Source organism: Phyllobates terribilis, unplaced genomic scaffold, assembly GCF_046119375.1.
Source record: "Phyllobates terribilis strain yellow unplaced genomic scaffold, ASM4611937v1 Scaffold_7__3_contigs__length_470593459, whole genome shotgun sequence".
Lineage (NCBI taxonomy): Eukaryota > Metazoa > Chordata > Amphibia > Anura > Dendrobatidae > Phyllobates > Phyllobates terribilis.
Window position 1 is genome coordinate 258,505,547 of NW_027362767.1, and position 21,717 is coordinate 258,527,263.

The 21,717-nt window shown below is 50.0% G+C and overlaps 1 protein-coding gene across 1 annotated transcript in view; it reads left to right on the forward strand.

Annotated features, from left to right (window-relative positions):
• LOC141153132 (properdin-like) overlaps window positions 1-10,970 on the forward strand; it is a 46,832-nt gene extending 35,862 nt beyond the window's left edge. Inside the window, exons 4-10 of the mRNA XM_073637822.1 lie at window positions 997-1,167; window positions 1,351-1,548; window positions 1,782-1,955; window positions 2,090-2,281; window positions 2,368-2,476; window positions 10,528-10,667; window positions 10,862-10,970. Coding sequence (XP_073493923.1) covers window positions 997-1,167; window positions 1,351-1,548; window positions 1,782-1,955; window positions 2,090-2,281; window positions 2,368-2,476; window positions 10,528-10,666 — 983 coding nt within the window. The 3' untranslated portion in view covers window position 10,667; window positions 10,862-10,970. The remainder of the gene's footprint in view (window positions 1-996; window positions 1,168-1,350; window positions 1,549-1,781; window positions 1,956-2,089; window positions 2,282-2,367; window positions 2,477-10,527; window positions 10,668-10,861) is intronic.
• The last annotated feature ends 10,747 nt before the right edge of the window (window positions 10,971-21,717 follow it).

The following is a 21,717-nucleotide window of genomic DNA, read 5'->3' on the forward strand; positions in this document are numbered from 1 at the left end:
CACTGAATGCCGGATTTACAGTATGTGGTTGCAGTATGGCAGTATTATTTTGGCAGTGTTGAATGTAATTTGTGTGCACACTATAAAAGTATTGTGTTGACACTCACGGTGGTGTCATGTGGGATCTACATACTGGTAGTATCTGGATATGGGGAGGTTGAAGTATATGTACACTGTATGGCAGTAGTATTTGAGCACAGTTTGGCAGTGGTATGTGGACACTGCATGGCAGAACTATGTGTACACTGTATGGCAGCAGTATTTGAGCAATGCATGGCAATAGTATATCTACACTATATGGTTGTGGTATTAAAGCACTATATGATAGCAGCATTTAAGGAATTTATTGCAGTAATATGCAGGAACTGAATGACAGTAACATTTTGACCCTGTATGGCAGCAGTATTTGAGCAATGCATGGAAGTACTATGTGGGCACTGCATGGTAGTAGTATTGAGCAATGGATGGCAGTGGTATAATGTGGACACTGTACGGCAGTAGTATTGAGCAATGGATGGCAGTGGTATGTGGACACTGTATAGCAGTAGTATTGAGCAATGAATGACAGTAGTATGTGGACACTGTATGGCTCTAGTATTTAAGCACTGTATGGAAACAGTATTTGAGCAATTTATTGCAGTAATATGTGGACACTGTATGGCAGTAGTATTGAGCAATGAATGGCAGTAGCATGTGGACACTGTATGGCAGTAGTATTTAAGCACTGTATGGCAGTAGTACTTGAGCAATAAATGGTAGTATTTTGTGGACACTGTTTAGAGGTATTGTGTGGGGCTAAAAAACATTAGATTAATTGTTTAACAAACTACCCATTGGCTGTCAGTTCTTTGAACAAAGGAATGTGGCTAATTAATGGCTTATAATCGGTGACATTATCATCTGCACTACAATGATGTCACTGTCCAGGTCTTAAGATCAGGCTGAATGGGCAATAATTGATCTGATTTTACTCTATGACCTCTTGTATCCCTATAGAGGCCGGAGGCTGGTCCTCATGGTCCTCCTGGTCCCAGTGCTCCGTCACATGTAGCGTTGGGCAAAGGCAACGCACCAGAGAATGCACCAACCCTCCGCCGTCCTGTGATGCTGACTGCCCCGGTCACAGGGTGGAGACCGAACTATGTGACACCTACCAAATCTGTCCCAGTAAGTTACAAAGACATGGCACACACTACGGTAGAGTCTGAAAAATGTAAAGGGTTCTCCAGCCTCACTTCTTGGTGCTGAGCTGGGTGTTGGGACACTACTGATGACCTGACACAGAAGTAGGAGAAACCCTTTAAGGACCGGTTCATTTTCAATATTACTTATCTTTTATTCTATCCGCAGCCCACGGTTCTTGGGGTACCTGGGGGTCCTGGAATCCATGTTCCTCCAACTGCATTAGAGAAGGTTCTGGAATTTTCCCAATTCAGCCCCGTTATCGAGATTGTAATAGCCCCCCACCCTCTGTGACCCCACCCGGAAGAGCATGTGATGGAAGTCGACAAGATACCAGGGACTGTCGAGAACTTCCCTTTTGTGCAAGTAAGCTACGAAAAAATGGAACCTGTCAGCAAGCTGCTTTTGATAGATCTACCATTCTTTATAGCCATCATAATTCCAGGTTGGAGGTCATTAGTGACTTTAATAGATGATTTGCATCCTGAAATGATTTGTAAATATACCACTCATCCTGCTTGCTGGCAGTTTCCACAGTAAAACACCACAAAGTGGTATAAAATATGGGACATGTGATTATGTTGGTCCTCTCCCTGCAGTTGATGGATCATGGGGCTCATGGCAGCCCAATTCTGATTGTTCTGTGACCTGCGGTGTGGGGCGGATAACTCAAAAGAGAACTTGTGACAATCCTGCCCCCCGTCATGGCGGCAGAGACTGCGTGGGATCTCCAGTAAGACAAACCATCTGCAATACAAAAGTTCCTTGTCCCGGTAAGATCAAGATTTACAACCGGTCGGCTGGATATGATTGTGCAGAGTAGGAAGCATCAAGCCTCTACTCACTGACAGCAAGATGCTGAAAAAGAAATAGAAAAACAGCATATTGATTTTCTTGCCTTCTGCAGTTGATGGGCGTTGGTCCGAATGGACTGAATGGTCGATATGCAGCGTTCTGAGCGGTGATAACATTCGGTGCAAATCAAGTTTAGGAAGCCAGAGCAGAAATCGCGAGTGCCAGGGACAGAGACATGAAGGCAAATGGTGTGAAGGCAGCCGCCGGGAAAGCCGGGCCTGCTACTACTTTGAGAAGTGTAAGGGTAAGTGATTTCCTGATTTTTCACCCAAATCCTCCAAAAGCCCCAATCTTTTCTATCTACAATTTTAAAGTTTTTTTTTAATGCAGCTGATGGATCCTGGACAGAATGGAGCGAATGGGGGCTATGTTCATCTCCATGTGGAAGAGCCGAAAAAACAAGATCTAGGGAGTGTGAGCCTATATACCCCGACTTTCCGTGAGTAGTATGACAAGAGACTATTCACATCTATAAGGGGCAGTATTATAGTAGTTATATTCTTATACATAGGGGGCAGTATTATAGTAGTTATATTCTTGTACATAGGGGGCAGTATTATAGTGGTTATATTCTTGTACATAGGGGGCAGTATTATAGTAGTTATATTCTTGTACATAGGAGCAGTATTATAGTAGTTATATTCTTGTATATAGGAGCAGTATTATAGTAGTTATATTCTTGTACATAGGAGCAGTATTATAGTAGTTATATTCTTGTACATAGGGGGCAGTATTATAGTGGTTATATTCTTGTACATAGAGGACAGTATTATAGTAGTTATATTCTTGTAGATAGGGGGCAGTATTATAGTGGTTATATTCTTGTACATAGGAGCAGTATTATAGTATATATATTCTTGTACATAGGAGTAGTATTATAGTAGTTATATTCTTGTACATAGGAGCAGTATTATAGTAGTTATATTCTTGTACATAGGAGCAGTATTATAGTAGTTATATTCTTGTACATAGGGGGCAGTATTATAGTGGTTATATTCTTGTACATAGAGGACAGTATTATAGTAGTTATATTCTTGTAGATAGGGGGCAGTATTATAGTGGTTATATTCTTGTACATAGGAGCAGTATTATAGTATATATATTCTTGTACATAGGAGCAGTATTATAGTAGTTATATTCTTGTACATAGGAGCAGTATTATAGTAGTTATATTCTTGTACATAGGGAGCAGTATTATAGTGTTATATTCTTGTACATAGGGAGCAGTATTATAGTAGTTATATTCTTGTACATAGGAGGCAGTATTATAGTAGTTATATTCTTGTACATAGGGAGCAGTATTATAGTAGTTATATTCTTGTACATAGGGGCAGTATTATAGTAGTTATATTACTGTACATAGGAGCAGTATTATAGTAGTTATATTCTTGTACATAGCGACAGTATTATAGTAGTTATATTCTTGTACATAGGAGCAGTATTATAGTAGTTATATTCTTGTACATAGAAGCAGTATTATAGTAGATATATTCTTGTGCATGGGGGCAGTATTATAGTAGTTATATTCCTGTACATAGGGAGCAGTATTATAGTAGTTATATTCGAGTACATAGGAGCAGTATTATAGTAGTTATATTCTTGTACATAGGGGCAGTATTATAGTAGTTATATTCTTGTACATAGGAGCAGTATTATAGTAGTTATATTCTTGTACATAGAAGCAGTATTATAGTAGATATATTCTTGTGCATGGGGGCAGTATTATAGTAGTTATATTCTTGTACATAGGAGCAGTATTATAGTAGTTATTATTGCACATAGGAGCAGTATTATAGTAGTAATATTATTGTACATAGGGGCAGTATTATAGTACTTATATTCTTTTACATAGGAGCAGTATAATAGTAGTTATATTCCTGTACATAGGGAGCAGTATTATAGAAGTTATATTCGAGTACATAGGAGCAGTATTATAGTAGTTATATTCTTGTACATAGGGGCAGTATTATAGTAGTTATATTCTTGTACATAAGAGCAGTATTATAGCAGTTGTAACATACCTGGCGGCGTCCTTGCATAGTGGTCCATCTCCCACTGTGCAAGAGCGCGCACTTGATCTCCAGTCCAGTCTGCTAGCCTTGCTTCCCTCCATGCTGTCTGCTTGCCTCTGTTTCTGCTGCTTAAGGGCGGCGCCTGATCACTTCCTGTTTCTTGTACCTGCTGCAGACACACCCCTGATGCGTCCTCAGCCTATTGCTGTCTGTCACCTGGTATTTAACCCAGCTCCTCCCAAGAAACCCTGCCTGAGCATTGTGTTCTGTCAGTTGGCTTCTGTCACTGATGTGCCAGGTCCTGTCTATGTTTCCTGCCTTGCGGTATCAGTTCCTGGGCCTGAACTGTGTCCTGTCTGAACTATCTTCTAGCCTGTTGTCTTCTGCCTATCCTGAAGGCTGTATTTCCAGGCCAGTGTGAACACGCTCCTAGCCTGTTCTTTCCGCCTTCTAGGGGCCACATACCTAGGCCCGTTCCTGTATCTTGCCTGTTCCTGTCTGAACACGCTCCTAGCCTGTTCGTTCCGCCTTCTTGGGGCCGCATACCTAGACCCGCTCCTGTATCTTTCTGCTGTGTCTGTTCTTGTCTGAATACTCTCCTAGCCTGTTACCTGTTTTTCTCTATGTCCGTACCTTCCCTTTTCCTGCAGAATCTGATCCCATACTTAACTCCTACTCGTTGTCCCTGTACTCCCGTTTGTGAGTTTAGAGTCCACTCGCTACTTCATTGCAAGTATCTTGTGTGTACCTGGTTCTGCCTCTCCCTTCCTGTCTGTTCCGTGTGAACAGAGCCCTGTCCCCTCTGCTCTGCCTTGCTCACCGCTCTGGCGGTTCTTGCCTGCTCTGACCCTTTGCTCGCTGCTCCGGCAGTCTCGCTCTGCTCTGACCCTTTGCTCACTGCTCCGGCAGTCTCGCTCTGCTCCGACCCTTTGCTCGCTGCTTCGGCAGTCTCGTCCTGCTCCTCTCTCGCTCACCGCCCCAGGCGGCCTTGTCCTGCTCTTCTCTCGCTCACCGCTCCAGGCAGTCTCGTCTTGTTCTGCTCTTGCTCGCCGCTCTGGGCGGCCTCACTCTGCTGTTTGTCCACCGCGTCTGCGGTTCTATTCCTGAGTCCCAGTCTGTACTGGGTCCTATCCACTCGGTGCTCCAACCTGTCATACCTGCCAGTACCTGCATACCAGTCGTGCTTACCAGCATCCGCCAGTCTGCATACCAGCCTTGTCTGCCTATACCCAGCAGTCTGTGTGCCAGCCTAACCTGCCTGTTCCTGTATTCCCCTGTGTGGGTCAACAGTCGTGTCCGGGGTCTCTCCTGGAGTAGCACCTGGTCCCTCTGCTCGGTTCCTCCTTGGTGCACTGGCGTCGTATGCCGTCGTGCACCCTGGTCGGATTGGGTGGATACTTAGTTACGCCCCTCCAGGCATTCACTCTCCGGCACGGTCCAGTGGAATCACTACATATACACGCACACGCCACTCAGCCCGGCCGTGTGCATTACAGCATGCTCAGGCCATGGTTCCCGTTGAGCCCCACGGCCTTCGCTCTCTGAGACTTTTTCCAGCGAATACGTGCTTCTAGAAGAATTTTTTTTTTTTTTTTGCTACCAGCTGAGTTTCAGGCGAATTACGCATCCGTCCAGATGGATCTATCAGCACTCGTTCCTGCGGATCCGCCACGGTACTATGGGGATCCAAGACTGAGTCGTGCATTTGTGGAGCAATGCATGCTACACTTCAAGTTCTACCCTCTTTGTTTTCCCACCGATCGGGCTAAGGTGGGATTCATGATGTCTTACCTAGCGGGTGATGCCTTGAAATGGATCACCCCCCTATGGGACGCACAGGATCCTATCGTCCTGGACATAATGGCCTTCCTGGTGGCCTTTCTAATGGTCTTCAATGACCCTAATCTGGAGGCTCCTGCTGAAGCTTCACTTCCCAATAACCTGGAGAAGCCCCGTTGGGTAATGTGTGTGGGTAGCGCACTAGTCCTCCTGCCCGAAGAGACTACTGCCCACCCAGAATCCACACAGGATGACTACGCTCTCCGGAATACTTCTCCCAACCTCAAGAGGCAGTCCAGACGTGCTAGGCGTAGAGGCAAGCCGTCACACCAGGGTCTGTCCTTCCAAAGACCTCCTGACTCCAACCTTGAAGTCCCTGCTGAAGCTTCACTTCCCTGTATCCCGGAGCAGCCCCGACGGGTAATGTGCGTGGGTAGCGCACCAGTTCTCCTGCCCGAAGAGACTTCTGCCCACCTAGAATCCACACAAGAGGACTTCCTGCACCCAGTATCTGATGCTTCACCCACTTTAACCGGTGAGCCTGTCCAAGGGTACTCCGAAGCAGTGATTACCTCCGAGTTTAAGCATCTCTACTACCTGGCGGAGGACCCCCTGTTGCCTCCTGAATCCTCCGGGATACCACCTGATGACAAATGGAGAGAGACTTCCCTACACTCGGTACCCGATACTTCGTCCGCTCCGTCCTGTGAGCCTGACAATGGGTACCTCAAAGCGGTAGTTAACCCCGAGTCTCTACACCCCTCCGACCAGGCGGAGGACCTCCAGTTGTCTCCAGAACCCTTCGGGGTGCTACCTGGTAGCGAATGGACAGAGTCTTCCCTATACTCTGTACCTGATACCTCGCCCCCTTCGTCCAGTGAGTCCGACCTAGTGTACTCCGAAGCAGAAGTTATCCCCGAGTCTCTACACCCCTCCGACCAGGCGGAGGACCTCCAGTTGTCTCCTGAACCCTTCGGGGTGCTACCTGATAGCGAATGGACTGAGACTCTCCTATACTCGGTACCTGTTACCTCGGCCGCTTCTTCCAGTGAGTCCGACCTAGTGTACTCCGAAGCAGAGGTTATCCCCGAGTCTCTACACCCCTCCGACCAGGCGGAGGACCTCCAGTTGTCTCCTGAACCCTTCGGGGTGCTACCTGATAACTAATGGACAGGGACTCTCCTATACTCGGTACCTGATACCTCGCCCGCTTCTTCCAGCGAGTCCGACCTAGTGTACTCCGAAGCAGAGGTTACCCCCGAGTCTCTGCACTCTTCCGACCCGGCGGAGGACCCCCAGTTGTTTCCTGAATCCTCCGGGGTACCACCAGATAACAAAGAGACAGTGACTTTTCTACACCTTGTACCTGATACCTCGCCCATTTCATCCTGTGAGCTTGACAAGATGTACCCCGAAGCAGAGGTTACCCCCGAGTCTCTGCACCCCTCCAACCCGGCGGAGGACTTCCAGTTGTCTCCTGAACCCTCTGGGGTGCTACCTGATAATAAGTGGAGAGAGACTTCTTTGTGTGCTGTTCCTGGTACTCCACCCGTTTCGTCTGTTGCTGAGGATGGCTGGATAGGAGGCAGCATCCTAGCTACCCAGATGAGACCAGTTTTTCCTGTGGACAGTGGAAGTGATCTCCTTGAAGTGAAGGATTGGCCCTCGAATTCCCTGCGGAACATTCTGGCAGGCCTGAAGAAGAGGGGGCGTAAGGGGGGGGGGTACTGTAACATACCTGGCGGCGTCCTTGCATAGTGGTCCATCTCCCACTGTGCAAGAGCGCGCACTTGATCTCCAGTCCAGTCTGCTAGCCTGGCTTCCCTCCATGCTGTCTGCTTGCCTCTGTTTCTGCTGCTTAAGGGCGGCGCCCGATCACTTCCTGTTTCTTGTACCTGCTGCAGACACACCCCTGATGCGTCCTCAGCCTATTGCTGTCTGTCACCTGGTATTTAACCCAGCTCCTCCCAAGAAACCCTGCCTGAGCATTGTGTTCTGTCAGTTGGCTTCTGTCACTAATGTGCCAGGTCCTGTCTATGTTTCCTGCCTTGCGGTATCAGTTCCTGTGTCTGAACTGTGTCCTGTCTGAAATATCTTCTAGCCTGTTGTCTTCTGCCTATCCTGGAGGCTGTATTTCCAGGCCAGTGTGAACACGCTCCTAACCTGTTCTTTCCGCCTTCTAGGGGCCGCATACCTAGACCCGTTCCTGTGTCTTGCTGCTGTGTTTGTTCTTGTCTGAATACTCTCCTAGCTTGTTACCTGTTTTTCTCTATGTCCGTACCTTTCCTTTTCCTGCAGAATCTGATCCCGTACCTAACTCCTACTCGTTGTCCCTGTACTCCCGTTTGTGAGTTTAGAGTCCACTCGCTACTTCATTGCAAGTATCTTGTGTGTACCTGGTTCTGCCTCTCCCTTCCTGTCTGTTCCGTGTGAACCGAGCCCTGTCCCCTCTGCTCTGCCTTGCTCACCGCTCTGGCGGTTCTTGCCTGCTCTGACCCTTTGCTCGCTGCTCCGGCAGTCTCGCTCTGCTCTGACCCTTTGCTCGCTGCTCCGGCATTCTCGCTCTGCTCTGACCCTTTTCTCGCTGCTCCGGCAGTCTCGCTCTGCTCTGACCCTTTGCTCGCTGCTCCGGCAGTCTCGCTCTGCTCTGACCCTTTGCTCGCTGCTCCGGCAGTCTCGCTCTGCTCTGACCCTTTGCTCGCTGCTCCGGCAGTCTCGCTCTGCTCTGACCCTTTGCTCGCTGCTCCGGCAGTCTCGCTCTGCTCTGACCCTTTGCTCGCTGCTCCGGCAGTCTCGCTCTGCTCTGACCCTTTTCTCGCTGCTCCGGCAGTCTCGCTCTGCTCTGACACTTTGCTCGCTGCTCCGGAAGTCTCGCTCTGCTCTGACCCTTTGCTCGCTGCTCCGGCAGTCTCGCTCTGCTCTGACCCTTTGCTCGCTGCTCCGGCAGTCTCGGTCTGCTCTGACCCTTTGCTCGCTGCTCCGGCAGTCTCGCTCTGCTCTGACCCTTTGCTCGCTGCTCCGGCAGTCTCGCTCTGCTCTGACCCTTTGCTCGCTGCTCCGGTAGTCTCGCTCTGCTCTGACCCTTTGCTCGCTGCTCCGGCAGTCTCGCTCTGCTCTGACCCTTTGCTCGCTGCTCCGGCAGTCTTGCTCTGCTCCGACCCTTTGCTCGCTGCTTCGTCAGTCTCGTCCTGCTCCTCTCTCGCTCACCGCTCCAGGCAGTCTCGTCTTGTTCTGCTCTTGCTCGCCGCTCTGGGAGGCCTCACTCTGCTGTTTGTCCACCGCGTCTGCGGTTCTGTTCCTGAGTCCCAGTCTGTACTGGGTCCTATCCACTCGGTGCTCCAACCTGTCGTACCTGCATACCAGTCGTGCTTACCAGCATCCTCCAGTCTGCATACCAGCCGTGTCTGCCTATACCCTGCAGTCTGTGTGCCAGCCTAACCTTCCTGTTCCTGTATTCCCCTGTGTGGGTCAACAGCCGTGTCCGGGGTCTGTCCTGGAGTAGCACCTGGTCCCTCTGCTTAGTTCCTCCTTGGTGCACTGGCGTCGTATGCCGTCGTGCACCCTGGTCGGATTGGGTGGATACTTAGTTACGCCCCTCCAGGCATTCACTCTCCGGCACGGTCCAATGGAATCACTACATATACACGCACACGCCACTCAGCCCGGGCGTGTGCATTACAGCAGTTATATTCTTGTACATAGGAGCAGTATAATAGTAGATATATTCTTGTACATAGGGTCAGTATTATAGTAGTTATATACTTGTACATAGGGGCAGTATTATAGTAGTTATATAGTTGTACATAGAGGGCAGTATTATAGTAGTTATATTCTTGTACATAGGAGGCAGTATTATAGTAGTTATATTCTTGTACATAGGAGGCAGTATTATAGTAGTTATATTATTGTACATAGGAGGCAGTATTATAGTAGTTATATTCTTGTACATAGGGGGCAGTATTATAGTAGTTATATTCTTGTACATAGAGCAGTATTACAGTAGTTATATTCGTGTACATAGGAGCAGTATTATAGTAGTTATATTCTTGTACATAGGGGGCAGTATTATAGTAGTTATATTCTTGTGCATAGGAGCAGTATTATAGTAGTTATATTCTTGTACATAGGGGGCAGTATTATAGTAGTTAGACTCTTGTACATAGCAGCAGTATTATAGTAGTTATATTCTTGTACATAGAGCAGTATTACAGTAGTTATATTCGTGTACATAGGAGCAGTATTATAGTAGTTATATTCTTGTACATAGGGGGCAGTATTATAGTAGTTATATTCTTGTGCATAGGAGCAGTATTATAGTAGTTATATTCTTGTACATAGGGGGCAGTATTATAGTAGTTAGACTCTTGTACATAGAAGCAGTATTATAGTAGTTATATTCTTGTACTTAGGAGGCAGTATTATAGCAGTTATATTATTGTACATAGGGGGCAGTATTATAGTACTTATATTCTTGTACATAGGGGGCAGTATTATAGTAGTTATATTCTTGTACATAGGAGCAGTATTATAGTAGTTATATTCTTGTACATAGCAGCAGTATTATAGTAGTTATATTCTTGTACATAGGCGCAGTATTATCGTTGTTATATTCTTGTACGTAGGCAACAGTATTATATTTAACTATATATTTTGGATAATTAGTATTTCATAATATTGTAAATTATTTTTATACTGTTAGAACTATTGTGCAAGGAGCCACTAAGGTTGTAGACGTCTTTTTCTCTGGAAATCCAAAAGTGCAATGTGATGCTATCAATGGGCAAACTGTGAAGGTGGTGGAGAAAACCGAGTGCCGAAATCTTCCAGAATGCACTTAAGGTAAAAATTGTTATACACCGAAATCCCCCTCTCCCAGTACTGCCTCTACTGTGTGTCAGTCCTCACTGCAGCTCTGGCATTGTATTTACAAACACACTGCCTTATAGGATGACTTGGGTGTGGCCCCATGGAATCGCCCTAAATGATACAATGATGGTTAATTTATTAATGTTTTTTTCTTTTGTGTCTTTCAGACTTCTCATGTCGCCCTCACAAATGCTGTATTGTGTTTTTTATTTCTATCGTCACACCAAGAAGCAGCGCTATAATGGAGAATCCTCTAAACAAAAAAATAGTGTCTAATGTAGCACACATTTATTGCCACATCCGGGGATGAGGCCTTTATATTTGAGCCGCCATAATTTGTTCTCGCTTTCGCTGTTGCTTTAAAAAATTGAAAATTGAGAATTTTTAGCAAATATCATATTTCTTCCATTTCTCCGTTCTCCTCTCAGTTCCTACAAGAACATGTAAGCGGAAGTTCAGACCCCAACCAAAGGAGAGGAGCTTATAACTGCACTGCACAACAGCCCAGAGGGGAGGAACTTATAACTGTACTGCAGAACAGCCCAGAGGGGAGGAACTTATAACTGTACTGCAGAACAGCCCAGAGGGGAGGAGCTTATAACTGCACTGCACAACAGCCCAGAGGGGAGGAGCTTATAACTGCACTGCACAACAGCCCAGAGGGGAGGAACTTATAACTGTACTGCAGAACAGCCCAGAGGGGAGGAACTTATAACTGTACTGCAGAACAGCCCAGAGGGGAGGAGCTTATAACTGTACTGCACAACAGCCCAGAGGGGAGGAACTTATAACTGTACTGCAGAACAGCCCAGAGGGGAGGAACTTATAACTGTACTGCAGAACAGCCCAGAGGGGAGGAACTTATAACTGTACTGCAGAACAGCCCAGAGGGGAGGAACTTATAACTGTACTGCAGAACAGCCCAGAGGGGAGGAACTTATAACTGCACTGCAGAACAGCCCAGAGGGGAGGAACTTATAACTGTACTGCAGAACAGCCCAGAGGGGAGGAACTTATAACTGCACTGCAGAACAGCCCAGAGGGGAGGAACTTATAACTGTACTGCAGAACAGCCCAGAGGGGAGGAACTTATAACTGTACTGCAGAACAGCCCAGAGGGGAGGAACTTATAACTGTACTGCACAACAGCCCAGAGGGGAGGAACTTATAACTGCACTGCACAACAGCCCAGAGGGGAGGAGCTTATAACTGCACTGCACAACAGCCCAGAGGGGAGGAACTTATAACTGTACTGCAGAACAGCCCAGAGGGGAGGAGCTTATAACTGCACTGCACAACAGCCCAGAGGGGAGGAACTTATAACTGCACTGCAGAACAGCCCAGAGGGGAGGAACTTATAACTGCACTGCACAACAGCCCAGAGGGGAGGAACTTATAACTGTACTGCAGAACAGCCCAGAGGGGAGGAACTTATAACTGTACTGCACAACAGCCCAGAGGGGAGGAACTTATAACTGCACTGCAGAAAAGCCCAGAGGGGAGGAGCTTATAACTGTACTGCAGAACAGCCCAGAGGGGAGGAACTTATAACTGTACTGCACAACAGCCCAGAGGGGAGGAACTTATAACTGTACTGCACAACAGCCCAGAGGGGAGGAACTTATAACTGTACTGCACAACAGCCCAGAGGGGAGGAACTTATAACTGTACTGCAGAACAGCCCAGAGGGGAGGAGCTTATAACTGTACTGCAGAACAGCCCAGAGGGGAGGAACTTATAACTGCACTGCAGAACAGCCCAGAGGGGAGGAACTTATAACTGCACTGCAGAACAGCCCAGAGGGGAGGAGTTTATAACTGCACTGCAGAGCAGCCTGGAGGGTAGGAGCTTATAACTGCACTGCAGAACAGTCAGAGGGGAAGAGCTTATAACTGCACTGCACAACAGCCCAGAGGGGAGGAACTTATAACTGCACTGCAGAACAGCCCAGAGGGGAGGAGCTTATAACTGCACTGCAGAACCACCCAGAGGGGAGGAACTTATAACTGTACTGCACAACAGCCCAGAGGGGAGGAACTTATAACTGCACTGCAGAACAGCCCAGAGGGGAGGAACTTATAACTGTACTGCACAACAGCCCAGAGGGGAGGAACTTATAACTGCACTGCAGAACAGCCCAGAGGGGAGGAGCTTATAACTGCACTGCACAACAGCCCAGAGGGGAGGAACTTATAACTGCACTGCAGAGCAGCCTGGAGGGGAGGAGCTTATAACTGCACTGCAGAACAGCCCAGAGGGGAGGAACTTATAACTGCACTGCAGAGCAGCCTGGAGGGGAGGAGCTTATAACTGCACTGCAGAACAGTCAGAGGGGAGGAGCTTATAACTACTGCAGAACAGTCAGAGGGGAGGAGTTTATAACTGCACTGCAGAACAGCCCAGAGGGGAGGAACTTATAACTGTACTGCACAACAGCCCAGAGGGGAGGAACTTATAACTGTACTGCAGAACAGCCCAGAGGGGAGGAACTTATAACTGTACTGCAGAACAGCCCAGAGGGGAGGAACTTATAACTGTACTGCACAACAGCCCAGAGGGGAGGAACTTATAACTGTACTGCAGAACAGCCCAGAGGGGAGGAGCTTATAACTGCACTGCAGAACCACCCAGAGGGGAGGAACTTATAACTGTACTGCACAACAGCCCAGAGGGGAGGAACTTATAACTGCACTGCAGAACAGCCCAGAGGGGAGGAACTTATAACTGTACTGCACAACAGCCCAGAGGGGAGGAACTTATAACTGTACTGCACAACAGCCCAGAGGGGAGGAACTTATAACTGTACTGCAGAACAGCCCAGAGGGGAGGAACTTATAACTGTACTGCAGAACAGCCCAGAGGGGAGGAGCTTATAACTGCACTGCAGAACCACCCAGAGGGGAGGAACTTATAACTGTACTGCACAACAGCCCAGAGGGGAGGAACTTATAACTGCACTGCAGAACAGCCCAGAGGGGAGGAACTTATAACTGTACTGCACAACAGCCCAGAGGGGAGGAACTTATAACTGCACTGCAGAACAGCCCAGAGGGGAGGAGCTTATAACTGCACTGCAGAACAGCCCAGAGGGGAGGAACTTATAACTGTACTGCACAACAGCCCAGAGGGGAGGAACTTATGACTGCACTGCAGAGCAGCCTGGAGGGGAGGAGCTTATAACTGCACTGCAGAACAGCCCAGAGGGGAGGAACTTATAACTGCACTGCAGAGCAGCCTGGAGGGGAGGAGCTTATAACTGCACTGCAGAACAGTCAGAGGGGAGGAGCTTATAACTACTGCAGAACAGTCAGAGGGGAGGAGTTTATAACTGCACTGCAGAACAGCCCAGAGGGGAGGAACTTATAACTGCACTGCAGAACAGCCCAGAGGGGAGGAGCTTATAACTGTACTGCAGAACAGCCCAGAGGGGAGGAGTTTATAACTGCACTGCAGAGCAGCCTGGAAGGGAGGAGCTTATAACTGCACTGCAGAACAGTCAGAGGGGAAGAGCTTATAACTGCACTGCAGAACAGTCAGAGGGGAGGAGTTTATAACTGCACTGCAGAGCAGCCTGGAGGGGAGGAGCTTATAACTGCACTGCAGAACAGTCAGAGGGGAGGAGCTTATAACTACTGCAGAACAGTCAGAGGGGAGGAGTTTATAACTGCACTGCAGAGCAGCCTGGAGGGGAGGAGCTTATAACTGCACTGCAGAACAGTCAGAGGGGAGGAGCTTATAACTACTGCAGAACAGTCAGAGGGGAGGAGTTTATAACTGCACTGCAGAACAGCCCAGAGGGGAGGAACTTATAACTGTACTGCACAACAGCCCAGAGGGGAGGAACTTATAACTGTACTGCAGAACAGCCCAGAGGGGAGGAACTTATAACTGTACTGCAGAACAGCCCAGAGGGGAGGAACTTATAACTGTACTGCACAACAGCCCAGAGGGGAGGAACTTATAACTGTACTGCACAACAGCCCAGAGGGGAGGAACTTATAACTGTACTGCAGAACAGCCCAGAGGGGAGGAACTTATAACTGTACTGCACAACAGCCCAGAGGGGAGGAACTTATAACTGTACTGCAGAACAGCCCAGAGGGGAGGAGCTTATAACTGTACTGCAGAACAGCCCAGAGGGGAGGAGTTTATAACTGCACTGCAGAGCAGCCTGGAGGGGAGGAGCTTATAACTGCACTGCAGAACAGTCAGAGGGGAAGAGCTTATAACTGCACTGCACAACAGCCCAGAGGGGAGGAACTTATAACTGCACTGCAGAACAGCCCAGAGGGGAGGAGCTTATAACTGCACTGCAGAACCACCCAGAGGGGAGGAACTTATAACTGTACTGCACAACAGCCCAGAGGGGAGGAACTTATAACTGCACTGCAGAGCAGCCTGGAGGGGAGGAGCTTATAACTGCACTGCAGAACAGTCAGAGGGGAGGAGCTTATAACTACTGCAGAACAGTCAGAGGGGAGGAGTTTATAACTGCACTGCAGAACAGCCCAGAGGGGAGGAACTTATAACTGCACTGCAGAGCAGCCCAGAGGGGAGGAGCTTATAACTGTACTGCAGAACAGCCCAGAGGGGAGGAGTTTATAACTGCACTGCAGAGCAGCCTGGAGGGGAGGAGCTTATAACTGCACTGCAGAACAGTCAGAGGGGAAGAGCTTATAACTGCACTGCAGAACAGTCAGAGGGGAGGAGTTTATAACTGCACTGCAGAGCAGCCTGGAGGGGAGGAGCTTATAACTGCACTGCAGAACAGCCCAGAGGGGAGGAGCTTATAACTGCACTGCAGAGCAGCCTGGAGGGGAGGAGCTTATAACTGCACTGCAGAACAGTCAGAGGGGAGGAGTTTATAACCACTGCAGAGCAGCCTGGAGGGGAGGAGCTTATAACTGCACTGCAGAACAGCCCGGAGGGGAGGAGCTTATAACTGTACTGCAGAACAGCCCAGAGGGGAGGAGCCTATAACTGCACTGCAGAACAGCCCAGAGGGGAGGAGCTTATAACTACTGCAGAACAGTCAGAGGGGAGGAGCTTATAACTGCACTGCAGAACAGTCAGAGGGGAGGAGTTTATAACTGCACTGCAGAGCAGCCTGGAGGGGAGGAGCTTATAACTGCACTGCAGAACAGCCCGGAGTGGAGGAGCTTATAACTGTACTGCAGAACAGCCCAGAGGGGAGCAGCTTATAACTGCACTGCAGAACAGCCCGGAGGGGAGGAGCTTATAACTGTACTGCAGAACAGCCCAGAGGGGAGGAGCTTATAACTGCACTGCAGAACAGCCCAGAGGGGAGGAGCTTATAACTGTACTGCAGAACAGTCAGGGGGGAGGAGCTTATAACTGCACTGCAGAACAGTCAGAGGGGAGGAGTTTATAACTGCACTGCAGAGCAGCCTGGAGAGGAGGAGCTTATAACTGCACTACAGAACAGCCCAGAGGGGAGGAGTTTATCACTGTACTGCAGAACAGCCCAGAGGGGACGAGCTTATCACTGCACTACAGAACAGCCCAGAGGGGAGGAGCTTATCACTGCACTGCAGAACAGCCCAGAGGGGAGGAGCTTATCACTGCACTGCAGAGCAGCCTGGAGGGGAGGAGCTTATAACTGCACTGCAGAACAGTCAGAGGGGAAGAGCTTATAACTGCACTGCAGAACAGTCAGAGGGGAGGAGTTTATAACTGCACTGCAGAGCAGCCTGGAGGGGAGGAGCTTATAACTGCACTGCAGAACAGCCCGGAGGGGAGGAGCTTATAACTGTACTGCAGAACAGCCCAGAGGGGAGGAGCTTATAACTGCACTGCAGAACAGCCCGGAGGGGAGGAGCTTATAACTGTACTGCAGAACAGCCCAGAGGGGAGGAGATTATAACTGCACTGCAGAACAGCCCAGAGGGGAGGAGCTTATAACTGTACTGCAGAACAGTCAGAGGGGAGGAGCTTATAACTGCACTGCAGAACAGTCAGAGGGGAGGAGTTTATAACTGCACTGCAGAGCAGCCTGGAGGGGAGGAGCTTATAACTGCACTACAGAACAGCCCAGAGGGGAGGAGTTTATCACTGTACTGCAGAACAGCCCAGAGGGGACGAGCTTATCACTGCACTACAGAACAGCCCAGAGGGGAGGAGCTTATCACTGCACTGCAGAACAGCCCAGAGGGGAGGAGCTTATCACTGCACTGCAGAACAGCCCAGAGGGGAGGAGCGTATCACTGCACTGCAGAACAGCCCAGAGGGGAGGAGCTTATCACTGCACTACAGAACAGCCCAGAGGGGAGGAGCTTATCACTGCACTGCAGAACAGTCCAGAGGGGAGGAGCTTATCACTGCACTGCAGAACAGCCCAGAGGGGAGGAGTTTATAACTGCACTGCAGAGCAGCCTGGAGGGGAGGAGCTTATAACTGCACTGCAGAACAGTCAGAGGGGAGGAGCTTATAACTGCACTGCAGAACAGTCAGAGGGGAGGAGTTTATAACTGCACTGCAGAGCAGCCTGGAGGGGAGGAGCTTATAACTGTACTGCAGAACAGTCAGAGGGGAGGAGCTTATAACTGCACTGCAGAACAGTCAGAGGGGAGGAGTTTATAACTGCACTGCAGAGCAGCCTGGAGGGGAGGAGCTTATAACTTCACTACAGAACAGCCCAGAGGGGAGGAGTTTATCACTGTACTGCAGAACAGCCCAGAGCGGACGAGCTTATCATTGCACTACAGAACAGCCCAGAGGGGAGGAGCTTATCACTGCACTGCAGAACAGCCCAGAGGGGAGGAGCTTATCACTGCACTGCAGAACAGCCCAGAGGGGAGGAGCTTATCACTGCACTGCAGAACAGCCCAGAGGGGAGGAGCTTATCACTGCACTACAGAACAGCCCAGAGGGGAGGAGCTTATCACTGCACTGCAGAACAGCCCAGAGGGGAGGAGCTTATCACTGCACTACAGAACAGCCCAGAGGGGAGGAGCTTATAACTGCGCTGCAGAGCATCCCGGAGGGGAGGAGCTTATAACTGCACTGCAGAACAGCCCGGAGGGGAGGAGCTTATCACTGCACTGCAGAACAGCCCAGATGGAAGGAGCTTATAACTGCACTGCAGAACAGCTCGGAGGGGAGGAGCTTACCACTGCACTGCAGAACTGCCCGGAGGGGAGGAGCTTATAACTGCACTACTGAACAGCCCAGAGGGGAGGAGCTTATCACTGCACTGCAGAACAGTCAGAGGGGAGGGGCTTATCACTGCACTACAGAACAGCCCAGAGGGGAGGAGCTTATAACTGCACTGCAGAACAGCCCAGAGGGGAGGAGCTTATCGCTGCACTTCAGAACAGCCAGAGGGGAGGAGCTTATCACTGCACTGCAGAACAGCCCTGAGGGAAGAAGCTTATCACTGCACTGCAGAACAGTCAGAGGGTAGGAGCTTATCACTGCACTGCAGAACAGTCAGAGGGGAGGAGCTTATCATTGCACTACAGAACAGCCCAGAGGGCAGGAGCCTATCACTGCAATGCAGAACAGTCAGAGGGGAGGAGCTTATCACTGCAGAACAGCCCAGAGGGGAGGAGCTTATCACTGCACTACAGAACAGCCCAGAGGGGAGGAGCTTATCACTGCACTACAGAACAGTCCAGAGGGGAGGAGCTTATAACTGCACTGCAGAACAGTCAGAGGGGAGGAGATTATCACTGTACTGAAGAACAGCCCAGAGGGGAGGAGCTTATAACTGCACTGCAGAACAGCCCGGAGGGGAGGAGCTTATCACTGCACTGCAGAACAGTCAGAGGGGAGGAGCTTATAACTACTGCAGAACAGTCAGAGGGGAGGAGTTTATGACTGCACTGCAGAACAGCCCAGAGGGGAGGAACTTATAACTGCACTGCAGAACAGCCCAGAGGGGAGGAGCTTATAACTGCACTGCAGAACAGCCCAGAGGGGAGGAACTTATAACTGCACTGCAGAACAGCCCAGAGGGGAGGAGCTTATAACTGCACTGCAGAACAGTCAGAGGGGAAGAGCTCATAACTGCACTGCAGAACAGTCAGAGGGGAGGAGTTTATAACTGCACTGCAGAGCAGCCTGGAGGGGAGGAGCTTATAACTGCACTGCAGAACAGCCCGGAGGGGAGGAGCTTATAACTGTACTGCAGAGCAGCCTGGAGGGGAGGAGCTTATAACTGCACTGCAGAGCAGCCTGGAGGGGAGGAGCTTATAACTGCACTGCAGAACAGTCAGAGGGGAGGAGTTTATAACTGCACTGCAGAGCAGCCTGGAGGGGAGGAGCTTATAACTGCACTGCAGAACAGCCCGGAGGGGAGGAGCTTATAACTGTACTGCAGAACAGCCCAGAGGGGAGGAGCTTATAACTGCACTGCAGAACAGCCCAGAGGGGAGGAGCTTATAACTACTGCAGAACAGTCAGAGGGGAGGAGCTTATAACTGCACTGCAGAACAGTCAGAGTGGAGGAGTTTATAACTGCACTGCAGAGCAGCCTGGAGGGGAGGAGCTTATAACTACACTGCAGAACAGTCCGGAGTGGAGGAGCTTATAACTGTACTGCAGAACAGCCCAGAGGGCAGCAGCTTATAACTGCACTGCAGAACAGCCCGGAGGGGAGGAGCTTATAACTGTACTGCAGAACAGCCCAGAGGGGAGGAGCTTATAACTGCACTGCAGAAAAGCCCAGAGGGGAGGAGCTTATAACTGTACTGCAGAACAGTCAGAGGGGAGGAGCTTATAACTGCACTGCAGAACAGTCAGAGGGGAGGAGTTTATAACTGCACTGCAGAGCAGCCTGGAGAGGAGGAGCTTATAACTGCACTACAGAACAGCCCAGAGGAGAGGAGTTTATCACTGTACTGCAGAACAGCCCAGAGGGGACGAGCTTATCACTGCACTACAGAACAGCCCAGAGGGGAGGAGCTTATCACTGCACTGCAGAACAGCCCAGGGGGGAGGAGCTTATCACTGCACTGCAGAGCAGCCTGGAGGGGAGGAGCTTATAACTGCACTGCAGAACAGTCAGAGGGGAAGAGCTTATAACTGCACTGCAGAACAGTCAGAGGGGAGGAGTTTATAACTGCACTGCAGAGCAGCCTGGAGGGGAGGAGCTTATAACTGCACTGCAGAACAGCCCGGAGGGGAGGAGCTTATAACTGTACTGCAGAACAGCCCAGAGGGGAGGAGCTCATAACTGCACTGCAGAACAGCCCGGAGGGGAGGAGCTTATAACTGTACTGCAGAACAGCCCAGAGGGGAGGAGCTTATAACTGCACTGCAGAACAGCCCAGAGGGGAGGAGCTTATAACTGTACTGCAGAACAGTCAGAGGGGAGGAGCTTATAACTGCACTGCAGAACAGTCAGAGGGGAGGAGTTTATAACTGCACTGCAGAGCAGCCTGGAGGGGAGGAGCTTATAACTGCACTACAGAACAGCCCAGAGGGGAGGAGTTTATCACTGTACTGCAGAACAGCCCAGAGGGGAGGAGCTTATCACTGCACTACAGAACAGCCCAGAGGGGAGGAGCTTATCACTGCACTGCAGAACAGCCCAGAGGGGAGGAGCTTATCACTGCACTGCAGAACAGCCCAGAGGGGAGGAGCTTATCACTGCACTGCAGAACAGCCCAGAGGGGAGGAGCTTATCACTGCACTGCAGAACAGCCCAGAGGGGAGGAGCTTATCACTGCACTGCAGAACAGCCCAGAGGGGAGGAGCTTATCACTGCACTGCAGAACAGCCCAGAGGGGAGGAGTTTATAACTGCGCTGCAGAGCAGCCTGGAGGGGAGGAGCTTACAACTGCACTGCAGAACAGTCAGAGGGGAAGAGCTTATAACTGCACTGCAGAACAGTCAGAGGGGAGGAGTTTATAACTGCACTGCAGAGCAGCCTGGAGGGGAGGAGATTATAACTGCACTGCAGAACAGCCCGGAGGGGAGGAGCTTATAACTACTGCAGAACAGCCCAGAGGGGAGGAGCTTATAATTGCACTGCAGAACAGCCCGGAGGGGAGGAGCTTATAACTGTACTGCAGAACAGCCCAGAGGGGAGGAGCTTATAACTGCACTGCAGAACAGCCCAGAGGGGAGGAGCTTATAACTGTACTGCAGAACAGTCAGAGGGGAGGAGCTTATAACTGCACTGCAGAACAGTCAGAGGGGAGGAGTTTATAACTGCACTGCAGAGCAGCCTGGAGGGGAGGAGCTTATAACTGCATTACAGAACAGCCCAGAGGGGAGGAGTTTATCACTGTACTGCAGAACAGCCCAGAGGGGATGAGCTTATCACTGCACTACAGAACAGCCCAGAGGGGAGGAGCTTATCACTGCACTGCAGAACAGCCCAGAGGGGAGGAGCTTATCACTGCACTGCAGAACAGCCCAGAGGGGAGGAGCTTATCACTGCACTGCAGAACAGCCCAGAGGGGAGGAGCTTATCACTGCACTACAGAACAGCCCAGAGGGGAGGAGCTTATCACTGCACTGCAGAACAGCCCAGAGGGGAGGAGCTTATCACTGCACTACAGAACAGCCCAGAGGGGAGGAGCTTATCACTGCACTGCAGAACAGCCCAGAGGGGAGGAGCTTATCACTGCACTACAGAACAGCCCAGAGGGGAGGAGCTTATAACTGCGCTGCAGAGCATCCCGGAGGGGAGGAACTTATAACTGCACTGCAGAACAGCCCGGAGGGGAGGAGCTGATCACTGCACTGCAGAACAGCTCGGAGGGGAGGAGCTTACCACTGCACTGCAGAACAGCCCGGAGGGGAGGAGCTTATAACTGCACTACTGAACAGCCCAGAGGGGAGGAGCTTATCACTGCACTGCAGAACAGTCAGAGGGGAGGGGCTTATCACTGCGCTACAGAACAGCCCAGAGGGGAGGAGCTTAAAACTGCACTGCAGAACAGCCCAGAGGGGAGGAGCTTATCGCTGCACTTCAGAACAGCCAGAGGGGAGGAGCTTATCACTGCACTGCAGAACAGCCCTGAGGGAAGAAGCTTATCACTGCACTGCAGAA